A 23,283-nucleotide genomic window follows, 5' to 3' on the forward strand; every position below is an offset into this window, starting at 1 on the left:
TAAGGTTAAGTGTCTTGCTCAGGGACACAATGGTAGTAAGTGGGATTTGAACCTGGGTCTTCTGGTTCACAGGCGAGTGTCTTACCCACTAGGCTACTACCACCTCTATATACAGTTCACATGTTCTATATACAGAACATGTGAATGTCAAAGGTCAAAAGGTCCCTCACCAAATTTCCAGTTTATTTTGCCTTTTGAGATTGGGAAAAATGCTTCAAAAGATCGATCACTAGAGTAGGACAACATTTTAAAAATAATTTTATTTATTCATTGACTTAATTAATGAGCACCCGTGGCAAAAAAAAATGTCAATTTCAATTTCAGAAAGCAGCACCCAAAATGACGTATAGATCTTAATGTAGTTTATTAAATATGTGATTTGGTTGCCATGGTCACCACTTCAGAATGTGATTCTGACATAACCAGGGTCACTTCAAATAAGTTTTGCACATTCATTACAGCTTTTATTTTCATTTCATGACTTCATTCTTCAATTCCACGGCTCTTCTTTTCCTTTATATTCACATTCCACACAGAAACGGTTTTACAATCAGAATAAAACAAGAGCTTGAAGCAAAGCAACATTTCCAACACACACACACCTGACAGTTTCAACAGGAGAAAACACACACACACACACACACACACTCATCTGTGTGCCATGTTCACAGAACACAGGCACTGGATGCGGTTTGGTCTGAAATGTGCCTGAGGTTCCAGCTCAGCTGTCAAAAGGACCAGCAAATGTCACTTGACACCCAAAAATAGGATTTAGGGTCCAAAAGCCCGAGCCGCGGAGATGGCGATTCAGTTAAAGCTCATGTGGGACGCACCAGCATGCACTCTGCTGGAGTTTTTCCGGATCCAGACCCCGGGGGTTTGGACTTCATCCCATCCCAGACTGCAGAGTCAAATTCTGGCCGCCTGCTACCTACACGGCGTGAAGCTTCTTCTCCAGACGGTCCAGCTTGGCCAGGTTTTCCTTCAGCAGCTTTGAGCCGGGGGTCAAGAGGAGGGCACGCTTGTAGTACACCCTGGCGGCAGAGTAGTCGCCCTGCGAAACGACACAGACATTTCATTCAATTCACTCCTAAAGAAACATCTGGTCCATCACCACCTCCTGATCTCATCCAGAATGGCTGCGGAGATTGAACAATACCCTCTGAGGGAATTCGTCTCCGGATGAAAATTAAAAACATGAGTCAAGGATGAGGATCCCATTACCTTAATGTGCTGAATTCCCCCCATGTTCATCCAGGCTTGTGATTGGTCAGGGTTCAGTTCCACAGCAAGTTTGTAGCTCTGGTGGGAAATAAAGACAGTATGATCGGTATGTCGGTATGATGTTCATTTGCATGGATGAGACTTCGCAGATTTCAGTGTGGGACGAAAGGAGGAAAGGACGAGGAACCGACCTCGAAGGCTTCGTCTAGTTGGTTCATCTCCCTCAGCTGATTCCCTTTGGAGAAATAAAGCTCCGCCCGCACTGCAGCGTCCGATGGGTTCTGCAGCAGGGCTTTATCAAGAGCATCCAACGCCTGATGCACACACATTCCAACAGTTTGATGCTGGTTTTTCATATCATACTACACAGTGAGCGATACACACACACACACACACACATTCACACGCCTACCTGGGTGTGATTGCCATGCTTGCTGTAGATGGCTGACAGCAGTCGATAGCACTCGACGCAGCTGGAGCTCTTAGAGATGATTTCTGTCGTCATCTCCTCCGCCTCTTTACTGTGGCCTGACATGGCCAAGACCTGAGCCTGGAGAAAAACAGAGAGAGAGAGAGAGAGAGAGAGACTGAGCAGAAAGAACACCATGGCAACAAACCTGGTGACCAGTGTTGTATTTCGTCACCAACATTTCGCAACATAAATGGTGGTCATGTGACGATAACTGTAATGTGTATGTGATATTGTTGACTCATAAACTAGACTAATATGGTATACTAAAACGAGACGTCATTTTCTCTTGTTAAATAGCGTAATTATTTCACGGTTTCTAATTCTTGTAGCTCCCATCTGGTCTAACAGATGTGTGGTTGACAAACATGGAGCAAATGAGAGCATCTTCTGTGTCTGAAATGTATGTCGAGTATTCTTGAGTCTATAAGAGTAACAATAATATAATAATAAGATTTTGTTTTAATTATGAAATGGGTTTGACTAAAAGAAGATGTTGTGTCTCTAGATACGTGTATTACTGTATATTGACTGGGTTAAATAGAATTACAGTACTAAAAGAGAGTAAAATACAATTTTCATTGACTAAAAGAGTCATGGATAATTTTGAGTAAAATAAAACTAAACCTTTAGTCGACTGAAACTTCACTATACTAAAATGAGTTTGGACGTGAAAAACTAAAAGGCTAGACTAAAACTAAAATTAATGCAAGGACAAGGGCAAGAGAGGGATACAGAGGGATGGGAAGAAGTGACTACTGATTGTAAGTCGCTCTGGATAAGTGCGTCTGATAAATACTGTAAATGAAAGAAGCAGCTATTAGAGTACAGGAGATGGGGGGAGGCGGGGATCTCACCAGAGCCAGATAAATTTCAGTGCTGTCGGGCTGCAGCACCACTGCCTCCCTGTAGACCTGCAGCGCCTCCTCATAGCGGCCGGTGTTGTAGTAAAGAGCGCCCAGCAGAGTCAGGATGTCCCCTTTACGGGTCACTTGCAAGGCCCTGAAGCAGCACAACACACACATGTGTAACTGGGGCAGTCAGAACAAATTTCAATGTTTTTGACACAGCTGCTTTTTGTTTTACTGCACCCAGTGGTGGGCGTGTGTGCCATGCAGGGAGAACATGAACATCGCCACTTAACCTGCAATAAATCAGACCGATCGTTTGGGAAAATGTTTGATGGATCAAATGTACAGATCGTGAAAGCATAATTTTCACAATAAAATGCCAGAATGCCATTTTTAAGTGAAAGTGAAGTGATTGTGAAACACTGCAGCACAACGAAATGTGTTCTCTGCTTTTAACCATCGCCCTTGGTGAGCAGTGGGCAGCCATGACAGGCGCCCGGGGAGCAGTGTGTGGGGACGGTGCTTTGCTCAGTGGCACCTCAGCGGATCAGGATTTGAACCGGCAACCTTCTGGTTACGGCGGCGCTTCCTTAACTGCTAGGCCAACCACTGCCTTTTAGTGTAAAGAAACCACTGGCATGATAAGCGTGTACGAAGCCCATGAGATAATGAATGTTTATTCACCTCAAAAATCCTCAAATGCTCACTCAGGGTGATGGGTTAAATGCAGAGGACAAATTTCACTGTGTGCACCGTGTGCTGTGCTGCTGTGTATCACAAGTGACAATCACTTCACTTCAAATTTAACACTTTAAACCGTACAGACGTACCTCGAAAAAGATGGGTCAGATAATACCAAGTATTCTTGAGGGGGGTGAGTAACTTTACCAGATGAATAAACACGCTACTATTTTGCTGGCAAATGAAACGAAAAAGTTATTAATGCAAGAAAGTTATTAATGCGAGATAATTAATATATTTATTTATTGGAATCATGGGATTATATTGGGGTGGGTTATATTAGCTGGATAACCCATGGATTCAAATCTTCTGGCGATATGACGGCTTTCCACCAGCTGAGTGCAATAAACGCCTTTGATTACCACTTGTTAGTTTTGGTCATCTTGAGACTAAATGTCACCTCTTGTACCAGGACTCCGCCTCTTTGTTGTCATTGGCCGAGCGCAGGAGGCGGCCCAGGTTCACCATGGCGACGTAGTGCGCGGGCTTTAGGCGCACTGCATGCTGGTAGTGAACAGCTGCCCGCTCGCTGTCACCTGAGAGCGACAGACAGAGGAGGTCATGTTGTTCTGAACGCGACTGTGAATGTGTGTGTATCAGTGGGAGGACGTACCGGTGTCTACCAGGAAAACGCCGTAGTTGTTATGCAGGTCTGAGCTGTCAGGACAGCTCTCTATACCCCTCAGATAAATCTCGTTGGCCTCAGAGAATCGCTTCTACACACACAGACACACACACACACACACACACACAAAGCCACATGTGTGAAATTGCTGAATGGGCGGTAATGGGAGTTGACAGTAAGCTGAGGAAGCCGCCGGCAGAGAGATGAAAATTTCCCAGCGAGGTTTTTAATTCAACACAACTCCACACACACAAGAGGAGAGAGAGAGAGAGAGAGAGACTGAGGCAGTAAATTAAAAAGATAAGGACCGCAGCCACGCAGCCGGAATATTAAAAAGGAGTGGAAAGAAGAGGCCGGGTTCAGGGGACGAGGAAAGTCACCTGCTCGGCGTAAAGGGACGCCAGGCTGGAGTAGGCGTCAGCAAAGTGAGGACCAAAGCGCAGAGAGTCCAGCAGCATCCGCTCAGCCTCCTCCTCCTTCCCCTGGGATCTGGGTGATAAAATACCATGTAAACGTGCATAATCAGAATCGTGTTTATTGGCCAAGCATGTGCAAGCACATACAAGGAATTTGATTCCGGTTGATGGAGTAGAAGAAAACAACATCAACAGAAAACAGCACAACGTGTAAGGATGTGTGTAAGTGTTATTTGTACGAGTTGTAGAATATGTTTATAAATATAAATACCGAATAAAAATATATGTATCAATGTAAATAGGTCTATAAGTGTGTATAGATGAACAATGTGCAGTACAATATAATAGACAATGCAGTACAATATAATAGATCAAAAATCTAAATCTTGTAAACAGAGTGTACAAAAGAGTGTAGATAATGTGTGTAGTGTGTGTGTGTGTGTGTGTGTAAACCGTTACTTGAGCAGGTTGCCCAGGTTGAACAGGGCTCGGTTGTGCTGGGGGTTGATCTCCAGCGCTCGCCTGTAGTGGCCCTCTGCCTCCTCCGGGTGGCGCGTCAGGGTGCCCAGGTTGTTCATGGCACTGGCATGTTGGGGGTACAGCCTGCAGACAAAGACAGTCAGAGTGCCGACCTGCGGATTCGGAACCGAGATGCTCATGTGGGAGAACGGGATTCAGCCTCTTCACCAAAGGCAGATCAGAGATGGAGAGAGTGGGTGAGGCAGGTGGGGGGGTGTTCAGACCTGAGGGCGGTTCTGTAGTGGTAAACGGCTTCATCGTTACGTCCGTGGTCCTTGAGGAAGTTGGCATAATTATAGTGAACCTTTGCATTGTGGGGTAGAGTCTGGATACCAGACCTACAGAGAAAAGAGAGGGGATGAATGAGGGACCGTTTAAAATATTGCAATAATTTACATTCACGGCATTCACCAGACACCCTTATCCAGTGTGTCTTACAATCATTAGATACAGGGACAGTCCTCCATGGAGACAATTAGGTTTAAGTGTCTTGCTCAGGGACACAATGGTAGGAAGTGGGGTTTGAACCTTGGACTTTGTGGTCTTCTAGTGCTCAGGCGAGTATGTTACCCACTTGGCTACTTCCAGCCCAATAACACACACACACCTGAAAAGGGCTTCCCTGGACAGCCAGGTCTCGTTCTGCTGGACGGTCTTCCAGGAGAAGAGCAGCAGCAGCAGCAGCGTGGAGGCGGACAGGATCGTGGCTCCCCAGCGGCCAGACATGGAGTAGAGCCGGTGTAGACCGTGAACCATCAGGATACAGTATCCCATACTGTGGACGGGGACAGACAGACAGTAGATTTCATTAGAATACAGACAGAAAATCATCTAGAACAGCGGTTCCCAACATGGATTCTGCGATTATATCTGGAAACGTTAAATGTATAAAATACCAATAACACACCCAATAGGACCATCAAAACTCTGTATAATCCTGTAGGCTTTAGAGACTCTATATACCCTTCAGTGTAAAACAAGGAGAAAAAGAACAAAGACCTACAATTTTATTCGTTTTTACAAGTTTATTCGTTTAATGTGTGTATGTGGGAAGGAATTGGGGTTGAGGGGGTTCTGGGTTGACATGGACACAGGCAGTGGGGGCTGATCTAGAGCCAGAAGAATTTTTCTTTAGGCAATGAGGCTTCAGTTTAAGATGACCGTTGCTGGACGTGCAGACTATTTCTCCCTCTTTTAAATTGGCGTGAAGATGAATCAATCTGATTGGTGCGGCACAAACGTTTAGGCAGAGCCTGGAAAGAGTGAGAGCAGGTTGGGTGGATGTACGGTTCAGGATCAGGCATTTGAGGTAATTCATTATGGCTTAAAATGCAAATTTCCTGAGATGTCTCGGGCGGTGTGGACGAGTCAGACGATGAGATAAGGATGACCGCTTAATAATGTTTAGCTCCAAAGAGCCTGAAGGAAAGGTCTGGGAACATCAAGGCCACCAGCATTCAAGACACAGTGGACCACGTGGCTCCTCTGTGTGAGAAAAGCCAGCTGCGCCAGCTTCCTGTTGATGTTAAAAAGTGGTGTCACCGTGGAAACGTGACGCAGACAGGCGTGGGGCAATCAGAAGCTCCTCCCACACTTGACAGAGAGAGTGTTGAGTTTTCCAGCACTTTCTCCAGAGAAAGCCACACAACCTGATCTCACGTACACACACATACACACACACACTAACCTGGGCATGTACAGAACTCTCTCTGCCACCACAAATCCGACACGGAAAAACAGATTACTGGCGGGAATGAAGGGGAACACCAGGAACAGAATTCCAACCAGAACCTCCTGGCTCTCTGGATTCTACAGAACAAACAAGAAAACAGTGGCCATGTCACCCAACACACACCAAACAACCACGCCCGTTTATTAACGCATGTGACCCGAGCTCGGGGGCAGTAAATAAATCTTGGATTCTTTCAATGTCTGTATATAACATGTCATCATGATGCTTTACTGCCTGGACTGGCATAATATAATTAACCATTCATATTTTTTATTATGCTATTATACACCCACTACACACCCACCTTACACTTTTAACACTCCCAACACCCTTCAGTGTCATCACAGCACACACACACACACACTACTTCATAAACAATGTGTGAGACATTCTTATTTAATTAAACTGCTCGGTTCTTCTGTTCATTAAACACACAACTGTCAACAAGCAGCAATTAACTCCCTTAATTAATCTGTGCTCTAATTGGATGATTTGCTTGTTAGGCTAATGATCACAGCAGAGCAGCAGGGCAGTGATGATGGGGCCTTCGGTTCTTGTGTCAGCAGCAGATTGAAACACACACAGACATACACACACGTGCACACATCTCAGTTGAACGTGACGGGGGCGAAATGATGATGATGATTAGGGTCGTTTTCCGTTACCATGGCAGCAGCCGTGCGTTATTCTCACTTCTCAACTCACCTCTCTCCTGTTCTGCAATTGTGTGTGGTGTGTGTGTGTGTGTGGCCCGAATCCAGAACCGACCTCTCAAACGCTGAGACCCCAGCACACAGATGCACCCATACACGCACCCACACACACCACACTCACTCCTTCCTACACAGATACACACTCATATCACAGAGTACTTCCCTTTCTCTTACACACAGAAAACACAAAAACATGCAGTCATTCCCATGCACACACACACACACACACACAAACGGCTCCGACTCCGGTTTCCTTTATGAATTATTCAGGGCTGTGACATGAGAAGCACTAGGGAGAACCTCCTCACCATGTGTACCTTCCAGAGTTACTTAATTCTCCTTAAAGAACCTTACACGCTCATGCACACACTCATACACACAATCTTATATACAATCATACACACAGACATTCGAATTCACACTTGCATGCACTACCATCAAATGTTTGGACGCACCTATTCATTTACAGGTTTTGTATTTTTTTACACTATAGAACAAAACTGAAGATTCAGGACTATTAAATAATACGCTTGAGGTTATGTAATAAACGACTAAAAATTGCAAACTAGGTAAAAAGTTGAAGATTGGCGCCCCTCCAAATAAGGAAGCTTTTGCTGTGATGGCAGCATTTCACATTTACAGCATTTACAGCATTTACCAGACGCCCTTATCAAGAGCGACTTACAATCAGTAGTTACAGGGACAGTCCTCCCCTGGAGACACTCAGGGTTAAGTGTCTTGCTCAGGGACACAATGGAGGTAAGTGGGATTTGAACCTGGGTCTCCTGGTCCATAGGCAAGTGTGTTACCCACCAGGCTACTACCACCCATTTCACACTCTTTTCTGAGAGTGAGCATCTCATCAAGCGGCTTGAGGGTAAAAAGAGGTGATCTTGAAAAAACAGGCTCAACAAACATGCTTCACTTTCTCCTCATACAACAAATACTAAATACGTTTCTTGCATTGGATTCTTCAAAGCGGCTCCATCTTAGCCTCCATAACCGCCGCCACAGAGTAGGTGCGTCCAGACTGTATACACAATCAATAAGCACACTCACTGTAATATACCCTGTCACATAAAGTGAAGTGAATGTCACATGTGATACACAGCAGCACAGCACACGGTGACACAGTGAAACGTGTCCTCTGCATTTAACCCATCACCCTTGGTGAGCAGTAGCCAGCCATGACAGGCACCCGGGGAGCAGTGAGTGGGGACGGTGCTTTGCTCAGTGGCACCTCGGCGGATCGGGATTCGAACCGGCAACCTTCTGATTACGGGGCCGCTTCCTTAACCGCTAGGCCACCACTGCCCCCATCATCTTAACACATGGACACTGTAATATTCCCACATGGACACATTTTCCTGTTCTGACAGACCGATGACAGCAGCATGAAAAGCTGGCAATTCACACACACGCACACACACACACACACACACACACACACACACACCAATGGTACTGAACCATACTGAGCAACAAAGTGTGCAGAACACAGGTGTGTATAAGGTGTGTGTGTGTGTGTTCTCCTCACCTGCAGTGAGAGCGCACAGCGCACACACAGCGCAAGCATGCTGACGCCAAGCAGCAGCGAGGCGCCGTTCCGAGGATCCCAGAGCGACTCGACCAGTGGGATGCTACCCACCTGCCAGTCGTAGCATAAGATGATGGGAGCCAGAAGCAGCCAGGCGTTGAAGGCCAGCAGGTAGGAGTAGGTGAGACACCTGGACATACACAGAGGCAAATTTATACACACACACACACACACACACCTCTCATTAAAGCGGTTCATTCCAACAGTTTCACCCTTCATACTCATCTACATACACACACACACACACACATAAAATGCTCACCTCTTAGTGCTTTTAATGTAGTGGCTGTGTGTGTGCGTTTAAATACTCTCCTTTCTTAATAACTTTTATCAGAATGTGTGGCATTACGAGCAGAGCAGCAGCTAAACCGTTAATTACAGACGATGAAAAACCACAAGAGCTCATAAAAAGCAGCTGGATTAATGTTCAGGTGGGAACGGCGCCAAATCCCCGTGTTGGGAAATGACGCGAGGCTGAGCTGGGAATGTCATGCATAAAATCAGTTCAGCCATTTTAAATGACACACACACATACATATCTTGAACACTCTGCCATTGCCCATAATGCACTTGTAGTGCACAGAACAAGCTTTTCTGACAAAAGCTTGATGTGATTGCAGAAGTGAGAGGGCCAAGTCTCAGCATATCTGGCCATCAGGTGGGTTTACCTGGTGAGCAGGTGAGGGGAGAAGGAGGCGGGGTTATCCTGTTCTGAGAAGAGAGGCATCGTACCGCCCATCAACCACAGACGCACCGACATGATGAGCACCACCTAAAGGAACACACACACACACACACACACACAACACAGCACAGGAAGAATGGGTCATTAACGTAGGTCACCTTCCATCTCACCTAAGACAGAGAAAAGGGGTTTAAGCGTAGTGAGTAAGAATGTGTGTGTGTGTGTGTGTGTGTGTGTGTGTGTGTGTGTGTGTGTGTGTGTGTGTAGCTGACCCTTACATAAATAGAGATAAATCCGACACGTTTGATCAGAGGAGAGGAGATTCTCAGTAGCTGCTTCAGCCTGGAGAAAGAGAAATACCTAGAGAGAGGGAGAGAGACAGACAGATAGACATAAAGAAAGAGACAGATAGACAGAGAGGGATAGACAGACAGAGAGAGAGAGAGACAGATAGACAGAGAGAGAGACAAATTTAAATCCTAATTTATTGTAGCACAACTAATTATCAAACTCCAACAGAAGAGAAAGAGAAGGCTGCTTGATTTTATCTAAAACTATAATCATGATTGATTTAGCTAAAATGCAAATCATGATTATTTAAAACCTTTGAAACATCCAGTGTTTATTGAAAAATATTTAAAAAATGCTTTCAACAGTTGGACATATTTTCAAATTTTACTTTACAACTGAAAATGGATAATAATAAATGTAAAGACGAAATAAAATGGGGTATTCAAAATGTGAACATAAACATGAAAAAATGTAAATAGTAAATACACAAAATGTTACACTACAAGGCAAAATGGAACAGGACAATCTTGAATATGTTGTTTGTAATCGTTGGAAGCCAAGAAAATTTTAATAAAAATGTAAAATTGGATTAACTGTCTAGCCCTAGTGAAAGACATGAAAAGAAAAGAGAGAGAGAGAGAGAGCGAGAGAGAGAATGACGGTCATTGTTAATGTCATCATTAACCCTCGTTTGACCAGCCCTTTATTTCCACTGCAGCACTGATTCCCACACACACACACACACACACACACACACACACACACACACACACACACACACACACACAGCAGTAGAGACTGGCTGGCGAAGTCAGGACGATGGCAGTGCTCGCTTCTCCTGGATCAGTTCAGTAATGACTTGCTCTTTCTCTCTCTCTCTCTCTCTCTCTCTGGGACGGTCGTCATGGTGAAGTAACACCCCATGGTGTAAAGGTGTCTCTTGTAGGCGTCTGCACGGAACTCAGATCAGATCTCTGCAGTGGAGGCATAGTGAGGTTCAACACTCACAGCAGCACCACTGAAGTATGTCTTCAGTGTGTATGTGTGTGTGTGTGTGTGTGTGTGTGTGTGAGATCCATCACATTATTTAAGTATTTGAGAGCTTTCAGGAGCTCCACGGAGGTTGTCAGACAGACCGAACACATCATCTCTTGCACTCGCCAAATAAAACAGAGAGTACAGCAGAAAGTACGTAGTGCAGAACACACACACACACACACACGCGTACATGTGTTAAATTGATGTAAGCGCCGCAGCTGCCACCTCTTGAATAAATGATGGAACTCGGTTCATTATTCCAGCACCGGTTCAGCCAGGAAGATCAGAGAAGACGCCCTGCACTGCAGCATCCCATAATGCACCACGACCCCCCCATCAGTCCCATGGCACCCGCATCTCACATCTAAACACACACACACACACACACACACACTCTACAGAGCTGCACCAAATATCCCATAATCTTCTGCAACACACTGCGTGGGTGTTCTTATGAGTATGTGTGTTATGATTATGCATGTGTATATGTATATGTCTATATGTGTATATGTGTGTGTGTGGGCTGGTAACTCAGATTAACAGCAGGAGGGATGATGTTCAGAATGATGTTCAGCCCTGCTGCACTCAGGGATTTCAAATAAAATGCTTGTACACCCAGCTGATGTCCGACCCAATTCCCATCTGATCCTAAAACGCTTCCGTCTGACATGACAGAGGCGATGTGTAATTTAAGGGATTTGACAGATTTAATGGTTCAGGTTTAAATTTTAGGAGGGCTACACGATGATCAGACATGTCTCATGTTTGATTTATGAAGTTCTTCAAATACAGCGACAAAGTTGGGATCTGGAAACGCTGACAACTGTAAATGCTGATACACACACACACACACACACACACACCACTCAGTCAGAACATATGGAACATCTAAAAATCTTCACAGAAGGGAAATTGGATTCTTCCCAGAATTCTTAATGACGAAGCCTCCAGAGTCACTAAACTGATCAACTCGAAACCAACCAGGAGCAAAAAACACAGAAGAAGCACTCATCTTCATCATCATTATCATCATCATCATCATCATCATCATATTCTCAAAGGGAAGAACAGAAAACGGAGAGATTTTCATCTCCTCCATCCGTAATCCGATTTTCCCAGTGCATTATGGGACTGCAGTGCAGAGTGCGAGAGGAAACCAAAACAAAAACGGGCAACTCAGACACCGGTGGCTCCGCCCCCTGACCACGCCCCGACACTGTGGACATGTGGACAGAGAGCCGATAATGACAAGCAGATGATGACCGGGTCACTGTGTGTGTGTGTGTGTGTGTGTGTGTGTGTGTGTGTGAAACGCTCAATTAAATTGGAATGGACTAATTGGCCTGACAAATGAAGACGCATGTCCCCAGTGGGCAGGGGAAGCGCAGCTCGCTGTTAGCGCATCTCCAGGATCATCTCTCCTCATTACTGACGGGAACATCCAGCTGGGGCTGCTGCAGCCACTCTGTGTGTGTGTGTGTTTGTGTGTGGGTATTCTGATATTCACAACCTACAAATCCCACAATTCCCAGCAGTTTATAAAAGAAGAAAGCTCCGCCTCTGCGCTGTCGGACAGCTGATGGGCGTGGCTTGGATTACATTTAAAGGTGTGGAATTACAGAAGGGAGACGCCAGTTATTACACACAGCCACACATGACATCAAAAGCACACACACACACACACACACACACACACACACTTCATTTATCTCTATCGCCTCTCTCATTAAAGCGGTACATTTCAACAGTTTCACCCTTCATACTCATTTACACACACACACACACACACACACACTCGGACACACAACCCCCTCTTCATTTATCTTTATCGCCTCTCTCATTAAAGCAGTTCATTTCAACAGTTTCACCCTTCATACTCATTTACACACACACACACACACACACACACACACACACTCGGACACACAACCCCCTCTTCATTTATCTCTATCGCCTCTCTCATTAAAGTGGTTCATTCCAACAGTTTCACCCTTCATACTCATCTACACACACACACACACACACACACACACACACACACACACACACACAGCACCTCATTAATGTTCCTGGTCTGTGTATCACGTTGCTCTCATTAAAAAGGTTTATTGGAGCTGTTCTTTCCCTCACCCTCATCCACACACACATCCAGCCCTGCGTGTGAGTGTGTGTGTGTGTGTGTGTGTCTCATTTTCTGTAGACTTACTGAAATGAAAACAAACTGACGCGCATCAGCAGTACCCAGCATTCTGTGCTGCTCTGCACGCCCACATTGGGGGCGGAGCCTCGGCCCCTCTGGCGCTTTCTCTGAGTGAACAGTGAGGCAGCCAGGCCGAATAACCTTGAAGATGCTGGAACATCTGGGTCAGAGGTCAAGCGGAGGCATGTGACATGAGAAGGCAACCATTATTACTCTGTTCACGCTCCTGTCAATGAATGGTGTTATTGATCACACGCACACAGACACACACATACACACACAGACACACACACGCAGCGCTGAGGCAACATGTTGACACACCAGCAGATTTTGTTTGCTTGTCTGATTAAGACCCAAATGAACTCAGCAGCAATTAAATCCTTTCCAAGATATCAGGGCCTGGATCCGGGAACATGTATGAAGCGTGTCTGTGTGCGTGTGTGTCTGAGTGTCTAATTTTTTTTTACACCGCACTGGATCTGTCGCTTCCCGTTTTCCCATTCCTCCGGTGATCCCTGTTGCCAATGACTTGGCAACGGGATCAAAGGCTCGGAATGTGGAGAGCGCTGCACCGTGGTGGCCTGCTGGCTATAGAACTGGATCTTTACACACACACACACACACACACGCACACAGATCCAACAGAACCACACAACACAGAGCTGCAAACAGAGGACAATTCAGAAAGTGAACACACACACACACACACACACAAACACACACACTTTATGCCTTACACACCATGCATGAAGCATAACGCCGGCTGTGGGATGCCAGAGTGCTGGGAGGCAGGAAGGACGAGGGACAGACAGAAAATAAACAAACCGCGAGAGAGACACAGTTTTACACCAACAGCTCACATACACACACACACACACACACACTCAATTATTAACAGATGGCATAAGCAAAAAGGACGTGAGAAATAGCTTCCTTTCTGTCACACCGCCCACTTGATCGTCCTCAATTCAATAACACACACACACTCCCATGATGCACTGCAGGAGTCAGAGCTTCTCCTCCGCACATATTGCAGCTGCTTTACAATTACGACGGTTTTTCCAGCAGGGTCTCGGTCGGAAAGTGGATCTGCATCAGGGATAAATGCACCCGACTCAGTCAAAATTATTATCTAGAATTGTAGTTGTTGTGCTGCCGCCATCGATAATTCCCACAATTCCGTATCTTGCACAGCTTGTCCGTTTGCACATCCGACGCTTTACCGCACAAAACTGTCCGGTTGCCATGGTTTTATAGCCTCTTCAGTCTTTTGCGCTGAGTGGTCCTGTCGGCATGTTGTGGTCGTGTTGAGACTGGACCACGAGCCTGGAGGAACTACGCAGATGCAGATTTTATTTTCGTGTCCAGGATCACTGACACAGAATGTGTGAAAAATCGCTGAAAGACGACTTTACCCGATGAAAAGAAACGATGGAGGGAAAGATGGAAAAGGTTATGATATGGTATGATATGAGGAAGTATTCCGGGAGCAGAAACGGGGTCGTTACGAGTTAATGAGCTTTTAAACGGCTCTTTGTACACCAGCTCGGAGGGAGTGACCAGTGAGGGAGTGACACGACTCACATTCCCATCAGTCCCTTGGGTTTACAAATGTCACCTTTACAAAAGACACAAGTCACACACGACCTGAAACAAGATCATTTCGGATCTATTTTAGGACGGAAAACACACTCACGCGAGCAGGGGCCGACGGCACAGGACCAGGGCGTCGTACACGACACACACGCCGAACACGGTGACGCCCGTCTCCTTCACCAGCATGGCGCAGCCGCCCAGTAGCGCGCACAGCAGCAGCGAGGGGACCGACACCGTCGGCGGGAAGGAGTCCTCGCATCGCGACGGGGACACGCTCCTGCGGGACAACCCCAAGTTCACACACACAAGTGGTGAGTAGTAAGCTGCGGGGGGACGGCGGTTCTGACTGGGTCCCTCTTACCTAATATAGGAGAGAAAGGCCAGGAGGAACAGCAGACAGGCCAGAACGTCCGCCCTGCCAACCACTCCTGATACCTGCAAGCACAGAGGAGAAGACGAGAAAAGGGAGATAAGCAGCGGAACGAAAACCCAGCGGAGCCAAAAATCCACCCCACCGCACACACACTAACACACACGCACAGGCCGGTGTGTGTCTGCATTTACATTTACAGCATTTATCAGACGCCCTTATCCAGAGCGACTTACAATCAGTAGTGACAGGGACAGTCTCCCTGGAGCAATTTAGGGTTAAGTGTCTTGCTCAGGGACACAATGGTAGTAAGTGGGATTCGAACCCGGGTCTTCTGGTTCATAGGCGAGTGTGTTACCCACTGGGCTACTACCACCCTCTGCCGCGCAAAAGAGGTCGAGGGTCAAATGCAGCACATCACTTTGCGGGCAGACGGCCCCTCGGTTTTCATTTCCGCACCCCGCCCTTCCGACCACTCTTCACCCTTCAGCTACGCCGTTCCCGCACACACACGCGCGCAACACACACTCTTCCTGTCCTCTCTTTCACACGCCGATCCCACTCCCCCTCGTCTGTCCGGCTGAATGAGGGAAAATCCCTGGAAGATTCTGGAAAGTTAAGCTCACAGAGAGCTGCACATGGTGCTGATTACAGGCACTGTATGTATATGTGTGTGTGTGTGTGTGTGTGTGTGTGTTTAGGCACCTTCCTTAGGGTTCTTTAACGTGCCTTTTTATGGCTGGAACCAGGTTTCCAGCGAGTGGAGCTCGCTGAAGGAAACCTGGCGTTTGATACGTAACGCCACCCAGCGCCACGCCCTACACCCCACAACAGCCCGTCAGACCCCGCCCGCTGCAGCTGCCGCTCCTATGGCTGATGGGAGGGTGTGTACGTTGCCATGCGTGTGCTGGAAACGCTCCGGCTTTCCACAGTGAGTGGGAGTGCGCCGACATTCCAGCTCCCTTACACAATTCTCCAGGAATTCCAGGGAGGCAGCTGCAGCCCTGTTTTTCAACCGAGGGGCGCGTGTGCAGATGTGCGCGCACACACACACACACACACACACTTGACGTTCTCGGCCCCTTGAGTCGCCCCTCGACGGAGCAGCAGCAACTTCGTGACCTCATCAGCTGCTGCCGCGTCCGGGCCGGACACACAGACGGCGCCCAGACTGCCGCCTGAAAGCAGAGCAGCAGAGCTGAATGGAGCCTTTCAGCGGCGAACAGAGGCGGCTTTCTGCTGAGGATCAGCAGCCAGACGAGCAGTAGAGATATTTACCCCCCCCTCAAACACACACACACACACACACACACACACAACCACAGGCCTGGAAGGGCAGAAAACCAAGCCGGTCGTCTTTTCACATTCACTTGTTCTAGCTGCCAGTAATTCAAGTGAGCCACCTGGCCGCTCTACGCTGATCTACACTGCAGTTGACCCTGTGTGTGTGTGTGCATGTGTGTGTGTTAAACAGCTCACACACGCTAATGACGCAGGAAACAACAAGAAAACGCAGAGTCACCGTAACCGTCGACACAGTCCAGCAAGTGTCCTTTCTTTTTATCGTCCAGTGCCGTCTGCACTACTTCAGCACACTGGCATCTCTGCCTTTCATGGCTTGTTTTCTGCAGACTGGCCCTTTGCAATGCTAATTTCTCACATTTGCATTAGCAGGGCCGGTTGAATTATGCCGTATTACCGTTCATTACCTGCTGAATGGCCGAACGCTGCTTTCACTTACATTCGAGATATATAAGATCTGTCTGTTTCCACCATCTGACCAGACTCGACACTGGAAAGTGTCCAAAATGACAAACTGATACAACTGATCAACAGATCAATGTGACAAAACACGATGCCCAACAACGCCCCGCCTGGATCCTCACAACCAGCCAAGTTCTGAGTAGCATTAAAGTAAGGACAGACAGACAGAATGAGATCCTGAACGTACACACGAGGGGACAGAGGGTCATATCCCGGAACGTTCTTCAACTCTGGACCTCTTCTGGCTTCACACCAGACTCGCAGGTAGATCAAAGCTAGAAAGGCAGCAGAACCCGGATGCTTTGTTGCAATATAGCTCCAAAGATGCAGAAATACTAGTTCACCAATGTAATTCCCAACACATACAGAATTTTTACAGCATTTATCAGGCGCCCTTATCCAGAGCAACTTACGATCAGTAGTTACAGGGACAGTCCCCCCCTGGAGACACTCAGGGTTAAATGTCTTGCTCAGGGACACAATGGTAGTAAGTGGGATTTCAACCTGGGTCTTCTGGTTCACAGGCGAGTGTGTTACCCTCTAGGCTACTAGCACAGAATACATACAATGCATTCAGAAATTGTGGCTTTTTTATTATCATGCTACAATTTGTTCGTGTGACAGTACAGGATAGAATAAACGGAGGGAGGGGCTGGGTGTGTACTCACAGCTTCGGTGTGGATGGGGTGCACGGCGAAGAGCAGTGCGGTGAGGAAGGCCCGGCAGCCGTCGTTGAACACGCAGCGCTCGCATGTGTGCATGAACAGGATGGTCGCGGCACAGTGCAGACACACGTTCACCATGTGGAAGTAGAACGGATTCATTCCGGCCAGCATGACGTTCAGCCTGGGAGAAAAGAAAAACCAGCACCATCATCATCATCGCCATCTTCACGTCTAGCATGACTGTTTCCACACAGCCCTGAATAGGTTGTGCCACACTAAAATTATACATGGTTCATTTTTATGACCTGATTATCCATCCCTCACACAAAGACACCCTTTCTGTCAGACGGAAAATTCGGGTGCTTAGAGGTCAAAGTATGAAAATAAATATAGGGCAAAAACAGGTGGTGGCAGCAGCTTCACGCATCCCATGGTATATCTGAACAAAACGCCACCACAGGAGTCCTCAAATCCCTCCACCAATAAGAACGGCTGTGGGCGGGTTTGGCTAATCTGAGCTGATGTGTCTGATTAAGTTATAATACGACATAATGTGTGGCCCAGAGAGATGTAAGACGGATTTATGAAGTGATGTGAGGTTATGTGAGATACTGTGTAATATATGTAAGGCATGAGCACTGGTGTTGTGTTGTGAGGTATTACAAGGTAAAAGACGCTTAATGAGATAATGTTATGTAATGTGTGTCGCTGTGAGGAGTTTTGCAGAATTGATGCATTGTGAAACAATGTGAGATGTATAATAATCCTTATGAGGTGTGAGACATTATAAGGTAATGTAGCTCTATGAGGCAATATGAGGTATTCTGTGTATTCTGAGGTAAAGTGATGTAAAAAGTACCACTGTGAGGCTATTATTGATATTACAAGGACATTTTGATGTAAAATGTAGCACTGTGAGGCACCTTGAGATAAAAGGATATTATGAGGTAATTTGAAGTAAAATGTATTATTGTGAGTCATTTTGAGGTAAAATGATATTATGAGGTAATTTGAAGTAAAATGTAGCTCTGTGAGGCACCTTGAGGTAAAAGGATATTATGAGGTAATTTGAAGTAAAATGTATTATTGTGAGCAATTTTGAGGTAAAATGATATTATAAAATAATTTGAAGTAAAATGTATTATTGTGAGCCATTTTGAGGTAAAAGGATATTATGAAGTAATTTGAAGTAAAATGAAGCACTGTGAGGCACCTTGAGGTAAAAGGATATTATGAGGTAAATACTGAGGTAAATACTGAGGTAAAATACTAACGGGGGGTGGTAGTAGCCTAGTGGGTAACACACTCGCCTTTGAACCAGGAGACCCAGGTTCAAATCCCCCTTACTACCATTGTGTCCCTGAGCAAGACACTTAACCCTAAGTTGCTCCAGGGGGGGACTGTCCCTGTAACTACTGATTGTAAGTCGCTCTGAATAAGGGCGTCTCATAAATGCAGTAAATGTAAATGTAATTTGAAATAACTTGTAGAACTGCGAGGCACTTTGAGGTAAAAGGATATTATGAGTAATGTGATGTAAAGTATAGCATTGTGAGGTAATTTGATAATAGGCTCAATTAAAGTTTCATCTTAAATGCTCATTTCCCTTTTTCATTAGCCTCAGACAGTTTGATTTTAAGAATCAGCCTGGTTAATGACAAAGACGAAATAAAAACCTCACGCATAATGAGTGTCCAAGTGCTCTTAAAGCAAGAAAATGGAAGTGAGTCACATGAGCCGCAAGTCTGACATGCTCCAATTTAATCCATCACCAGAGCCACATATTACAGGAAAGTGGGCATCACGAAGGTCTGCTTCTGACTCAAGGTCAGTGCGATTGTGGGCATATTTCACGCCAGAAACGGCATGAATTGCAGGCAGTAAATGGACCGGGGGAAGATGAGATGATTGGATGTGGGTCCAAGAGACACAGGGACACTTGGGTTAATGCACTCCTGTCTAACACTCGGGGAGGAGGGGGCAACGATGAGGTCGGCGTGTAATCAGCAGACAGGCAGGTCAGAGCCCCGCTCAGCCATGACGGCAACGTTCATTAGTGGAACGAGTCGAGACCCCCCCCGCCTCCCTGTCTCCTCCGTCACTGATCTCCTCGCCTCCCCTCCGCTGTCTCCTGGATTAAAGCACCCTCCGATCCCAGCAGGCCGCTGGGACGCCGAAGGTTGTCTGGGTTTCGCCATGAGGAAACTCCAGCAGGCAGGAGAAAGGAACGGAAAAGCGCTGCCGTTCTGGTCCCCGGTCTCCCGTATCAACCGGCACCAGCAGGATATCGGCTTCCTCCATCTTACAGCACGCTAAAACTTCAGCCTTAAAGATACTATGCGATACGCACTATCCCCAAAACAATACGAAGCAATACGATAAAACTTCAATACTTGAAATGAACCAACACGACATGAAGTAAAACGAGACATGTTAACATGATGCAGTAAAATACGAGTAAAAATAAGTAAATAATACTGAAGCAATACTGTACAATAGGATACGTGTGACACTGTACAGAATGAAGAGAAAGTAATATGATTCTATACAACACAATATGAAAAGATGCCATACGAAATAATACGGAGCGAATTTTACATGTAATATATTGATTGGAGGTGTAAATCTGTAACTGTAGAGTAGCGCGGTGTCAATTATTTAGCCAAAAAAAATACAATTTGAAATACTAACATTCCTAAACCAATAGAGCTGAAGTGTGGCTTTCTAAATGCTTCACAGGGAACTGAAACGATTACACGGACTTCGTGGAACCGCAGCGGCCGTGCGCCGGTGGGCTGTCAGGAGCCATATCAGTCGGACCGCCGTGAGTCGAGACGCGCAACGTCCACACAGATGAATTTCTGACTCGCTTGCAGAACAAAGCTACCGTCCCTTCTACCAAGGTAGACCCAGAAGACCCAGGAGCAAGACACTTATAGCCCTGAGTGTCTCCGGGGGGACTGTCTTTGTAACTGCTGACTGCAAGATGCTCTAGAAAAAGCACGTCTGATAAATGCCGCACACGTAAATGTGTGCAAGGGTGTGTGTGCGGCTCGGGCCTTGGTAAAAGCCGGCTAAACAAACCGCAATCGAATGGCGTGCGGCGCTTCTTAACCATCCCATAAAAGCGGGCCGATCAGCACCCCGTCCGAAGCTCTCCATCGTCCTTTTCAAAGCAACGCTGTCAACAGGGGCAGTGGTGGCGTAGCGGTGACCTAGCGGTTAAGGAAGCGGCACCGTAATCAGAAGGTTGCCGGTTCGAATCCCGATCCGCTGAGGTGCCACTGAGCAAAGCACCGTCCCCACTCACTGCTCCCCGGGCGCCTGTCATGGCCGCCCACTGCTCACTCAGGGTGATGGGTTAAATGCAGAGGACAAATTTCACTGTGTGCACCGTGTGCTGTGCTGCTGTGTATCACATGTGACAATCAATTCACTTCACAACAGTGACAAAAGTTCCCATTGAGCTCCCACCATCGCAGCTGAGGTGAAACTGAAAGCGAAGCGATTGTCATTGCGAGACACTACAGCTCAGCACAAGGTGACACAACGAAACGTGTCCTCTGCATTTAACCATCACCTTTGGTGAGCGCACGGGGAGCAGTGTGTGGGGACGATTAAGGGGACCTGGGTGGTTCGGGATTTGAAGCGGCAACCTTCCTCACCCGCGAAGCCACCGTTGGCCACGCAGCAGACACCTGAGACTTCTACACGATTGGCAGCGTATTAACGCAGTTCTCACGTTACACTGATGTTCACCTCCCCCTGGAACAAGCCGGGCGGAGTGAAAAACGAGATGAAAGCTCCATCCTCAAAAGGGATCTGCCACATCGGCCAGTTTAAAAGTGAAAGATCTGAAGTTCACAGCGTGGACCCCGAATCCCAGGGGTCACCTGCAGGTCAGCAGGGGGGGGGGGGTCAGGTCAGGCTAATTAGTCCGCAGTAATTAAGCTGACCTCGCCGCTGGAACATCCTCCCTCATCACCCGGGGTCACCCCGGGGTCACCGGTCAGGTCCACTCACCTGAACGTGAGCACGCAGAGCGGCCGGTACGACTTGTGGCTCGCGCGGTCCGCCAGCGCGCGCCCCCAGAAGTCGTTGCCGAAGGCGGCGCGCACGGGGGACGCGCCGCGCGCGTCCGGATTGTTGACGATCGCCCACACGTCGTCGTGCACGAGCTCCCCCGGGAGCGCGTTGCAGTAGCAGAGCGCGCACGCCGCCGCCAGCGCGAGCGCGCGGCCCGCGCGCGCCACCCGCTCCCGCGCGGTCATGTCGCGCCGCGGGTCGCGCGCCGCCGTGCCGCGCGCGGCCCCATCTCCGGTCCGGAGCCGAGCTCGGGATGAGGCGGGGAAGCAGAGACGGCGGCGGAGAGCGCCGCCTCCTGCGCACGCGCATGCGCACTCCACGCGCCGCACGGCGCTGGTTTGTGTGTGTGTGTGTGTGTGTGTGTGTGTGTGTGTGAAATGACAAAACGAGGAAAGTGTCAACATTTTACTTATCCTACGACGAGCAACAGCAAGCAAAATAAAAAAAGTAAAAAAAAAAAAAATAAAGCCCGCTTCTCATATCAGATTATCGGGAGGACGAAGTGGGCGCGGCGGAGATTTGCTGCAGTTGCTGTTGGATCCGGAACATCTGTCCGCCGCCATGCGGTGGAGCGACGCGCTGCAGGGCCGCCGTAACCCCAGCAGGCCCCCAAAACTCTCGCACATGAGGGTATAGTGCACAGGACAGGCAACGGTCCAGACATGAAAACATGTGCATGACAAATACTAGTGAAGTGAAAGTGAAGTGATTGTCACACGTGATACACAGCAGCATAGCACACAGTGCACACAGTGAAATTTGTCCTCTGCATTTAACCCATCACCCTGAGTGAGCAGTGGGCAGCCATGACAGGCGCCTGGGGAGCAGTGTGTGGGGACGGTGCTTTGCTCAGTGGCACCTCAGTGGTACCTTGGCAGATCGGGATTCGAACCAGCAACCTTCTGATTACGGGGCCGCTTCCTTGACCACTAGGCCACCACTGCCCCATACTAGACAATAATGCAATAATTACATTGCAATAAATGAGGTAGTGTTGGAAAAATGGAACAAAGTTTGCCCTTATCCAGAGTGACTTACAATCAGTAGTTACAGGGGACAGTCCCCCTGGAGCAATTTAGGGTTAAGTGTCTTGCTCAGGGACACAATGGTCGTAAGTGGGATTCGAACCCGGGTCTTCTGGTTCACAGGCGAGTGTGTTACCCACTAGGCTACTACCACCCTAGAGGAGAGCTGGGTAAACAGGGGGTGTCCTGGGTGACTGGCGTCCACGATACCGGGCTCGGCCCTCCTCTGACAGCAGGTGGAGTTAATGGAGCTGAAGGAAGCCATTTCGATGACAGGACCTTCAACACCACTTACAGATCAACGCCTCGGACAGCAGACCTGACCACAGACCAGCCATGTCGCCACAGACCTGCAGTCTCAACAACAGAACCAACAACTACAACAGCATTTATTTCTCATCTCTCAATGGGCTTTGACAGCCCCGCACACAAGGAAAAACTCCACTAAACCAACTGTGGGAAAAAAAAGAAAAACCTTGGGAAGGATTTATACAGAACGGGACGCCCTTTTGGGGCTGTGGTGACCTAGGTTGGGGCAGTGGTGGCCTAGCGGTTAAGGAAGCGGCCCCGTAATCAGAAGGTTGCCCGGTTCGAATCCCGATCCACCAAGGTGCCACTGAGGTGCCACTGAGCAAAGCACCGTCCCCACACACTGCTCCCCGGTGCACTGTGTGCA

At 47.6% G+C, this 23,283-nt stretch overlaps 1 protein-coding gene across 1 annotated transcript; it reads right to left on the minus strand.

Annotated features, from left to right (window-relative positions):
* Positions 1–345: 345 nt before the first annotated feature.
* LOC114765249 (protein O-mannosyl-transferase TMTC1-like) lies at positions 346–21,806 on the minus strand. Its single transcript, XM_028955330.1, has 19 exons — positions 21,520–21,806; positions 17,500–17,677; positions 15,059–15,132; positions 14,798–14,974; positions 9,851–9,932; positions 9,556–9,659; positions 8,828–9,017; positions 6,533–6,654; positions 5,453–5,620; positions 5,070–5,183; positions 4,786–4,929; positions 4,291–4,399; positions 3,899–4,001; positions 3,686–3,821; positions 2,551–2,695; positions 1,637–1,774; positions 1,416–1,538; positions 1,225–1,302; positions 346–1,054 (listed from the first exon to the last, which is right to left on the minus strand). Exons 1-19 carry the CDS (start codon positions 21,765–21,767, stop codon positions 932–934), a joined length of 2,556 nt encoding a protein of 851 aa, XP_028811163.1. The 5' UTR covers positions 21,768–21,806; the 3' UTR covers positions 346–931.
* Positions 21,807–23,283: the final 1,477 nt, after the last annotated feature.

Source organism: Denticeps clupeoides, chromosome 15 (assembly GCF_900700375.1).
Source record: "Denticeps clupeoides chromosome 15, fDenClu1.1, whole genome shotgun sequence".
NCBI classification, from domain to species: Eukaryota; Metazoa; Chordata; class Actinopteri; order Clupeiformes; family Denticipitidae; genus Denticeps; species Denticeps clupeoides.

Bases quoted from the DNA above. Each gene is read 5' to 3' on its own strand.
- LOC114765249 (XM_028955330.1), bottom strand. From the start codon at position 21,767: ATGACCGCGCGGGAGCGGGTGGCGCGCGCGGGCCGCGCGCTCGCGCTG. The intron at 15,133-17,499 runs GTGAGTACACAC...CTGTGCTTGCAG, and splicing joins ACCCCATCCACACCGAAGCT to GTATCAGGAGTGGTTGGCAG. The intron at 9,660-9,850 runs GTAAGGGTCAGC...GTGTTCCTTTAG, and splicing joins TCGGATTTATCTCTATTTAT to GTGGTGCTCATCATGTCGGT.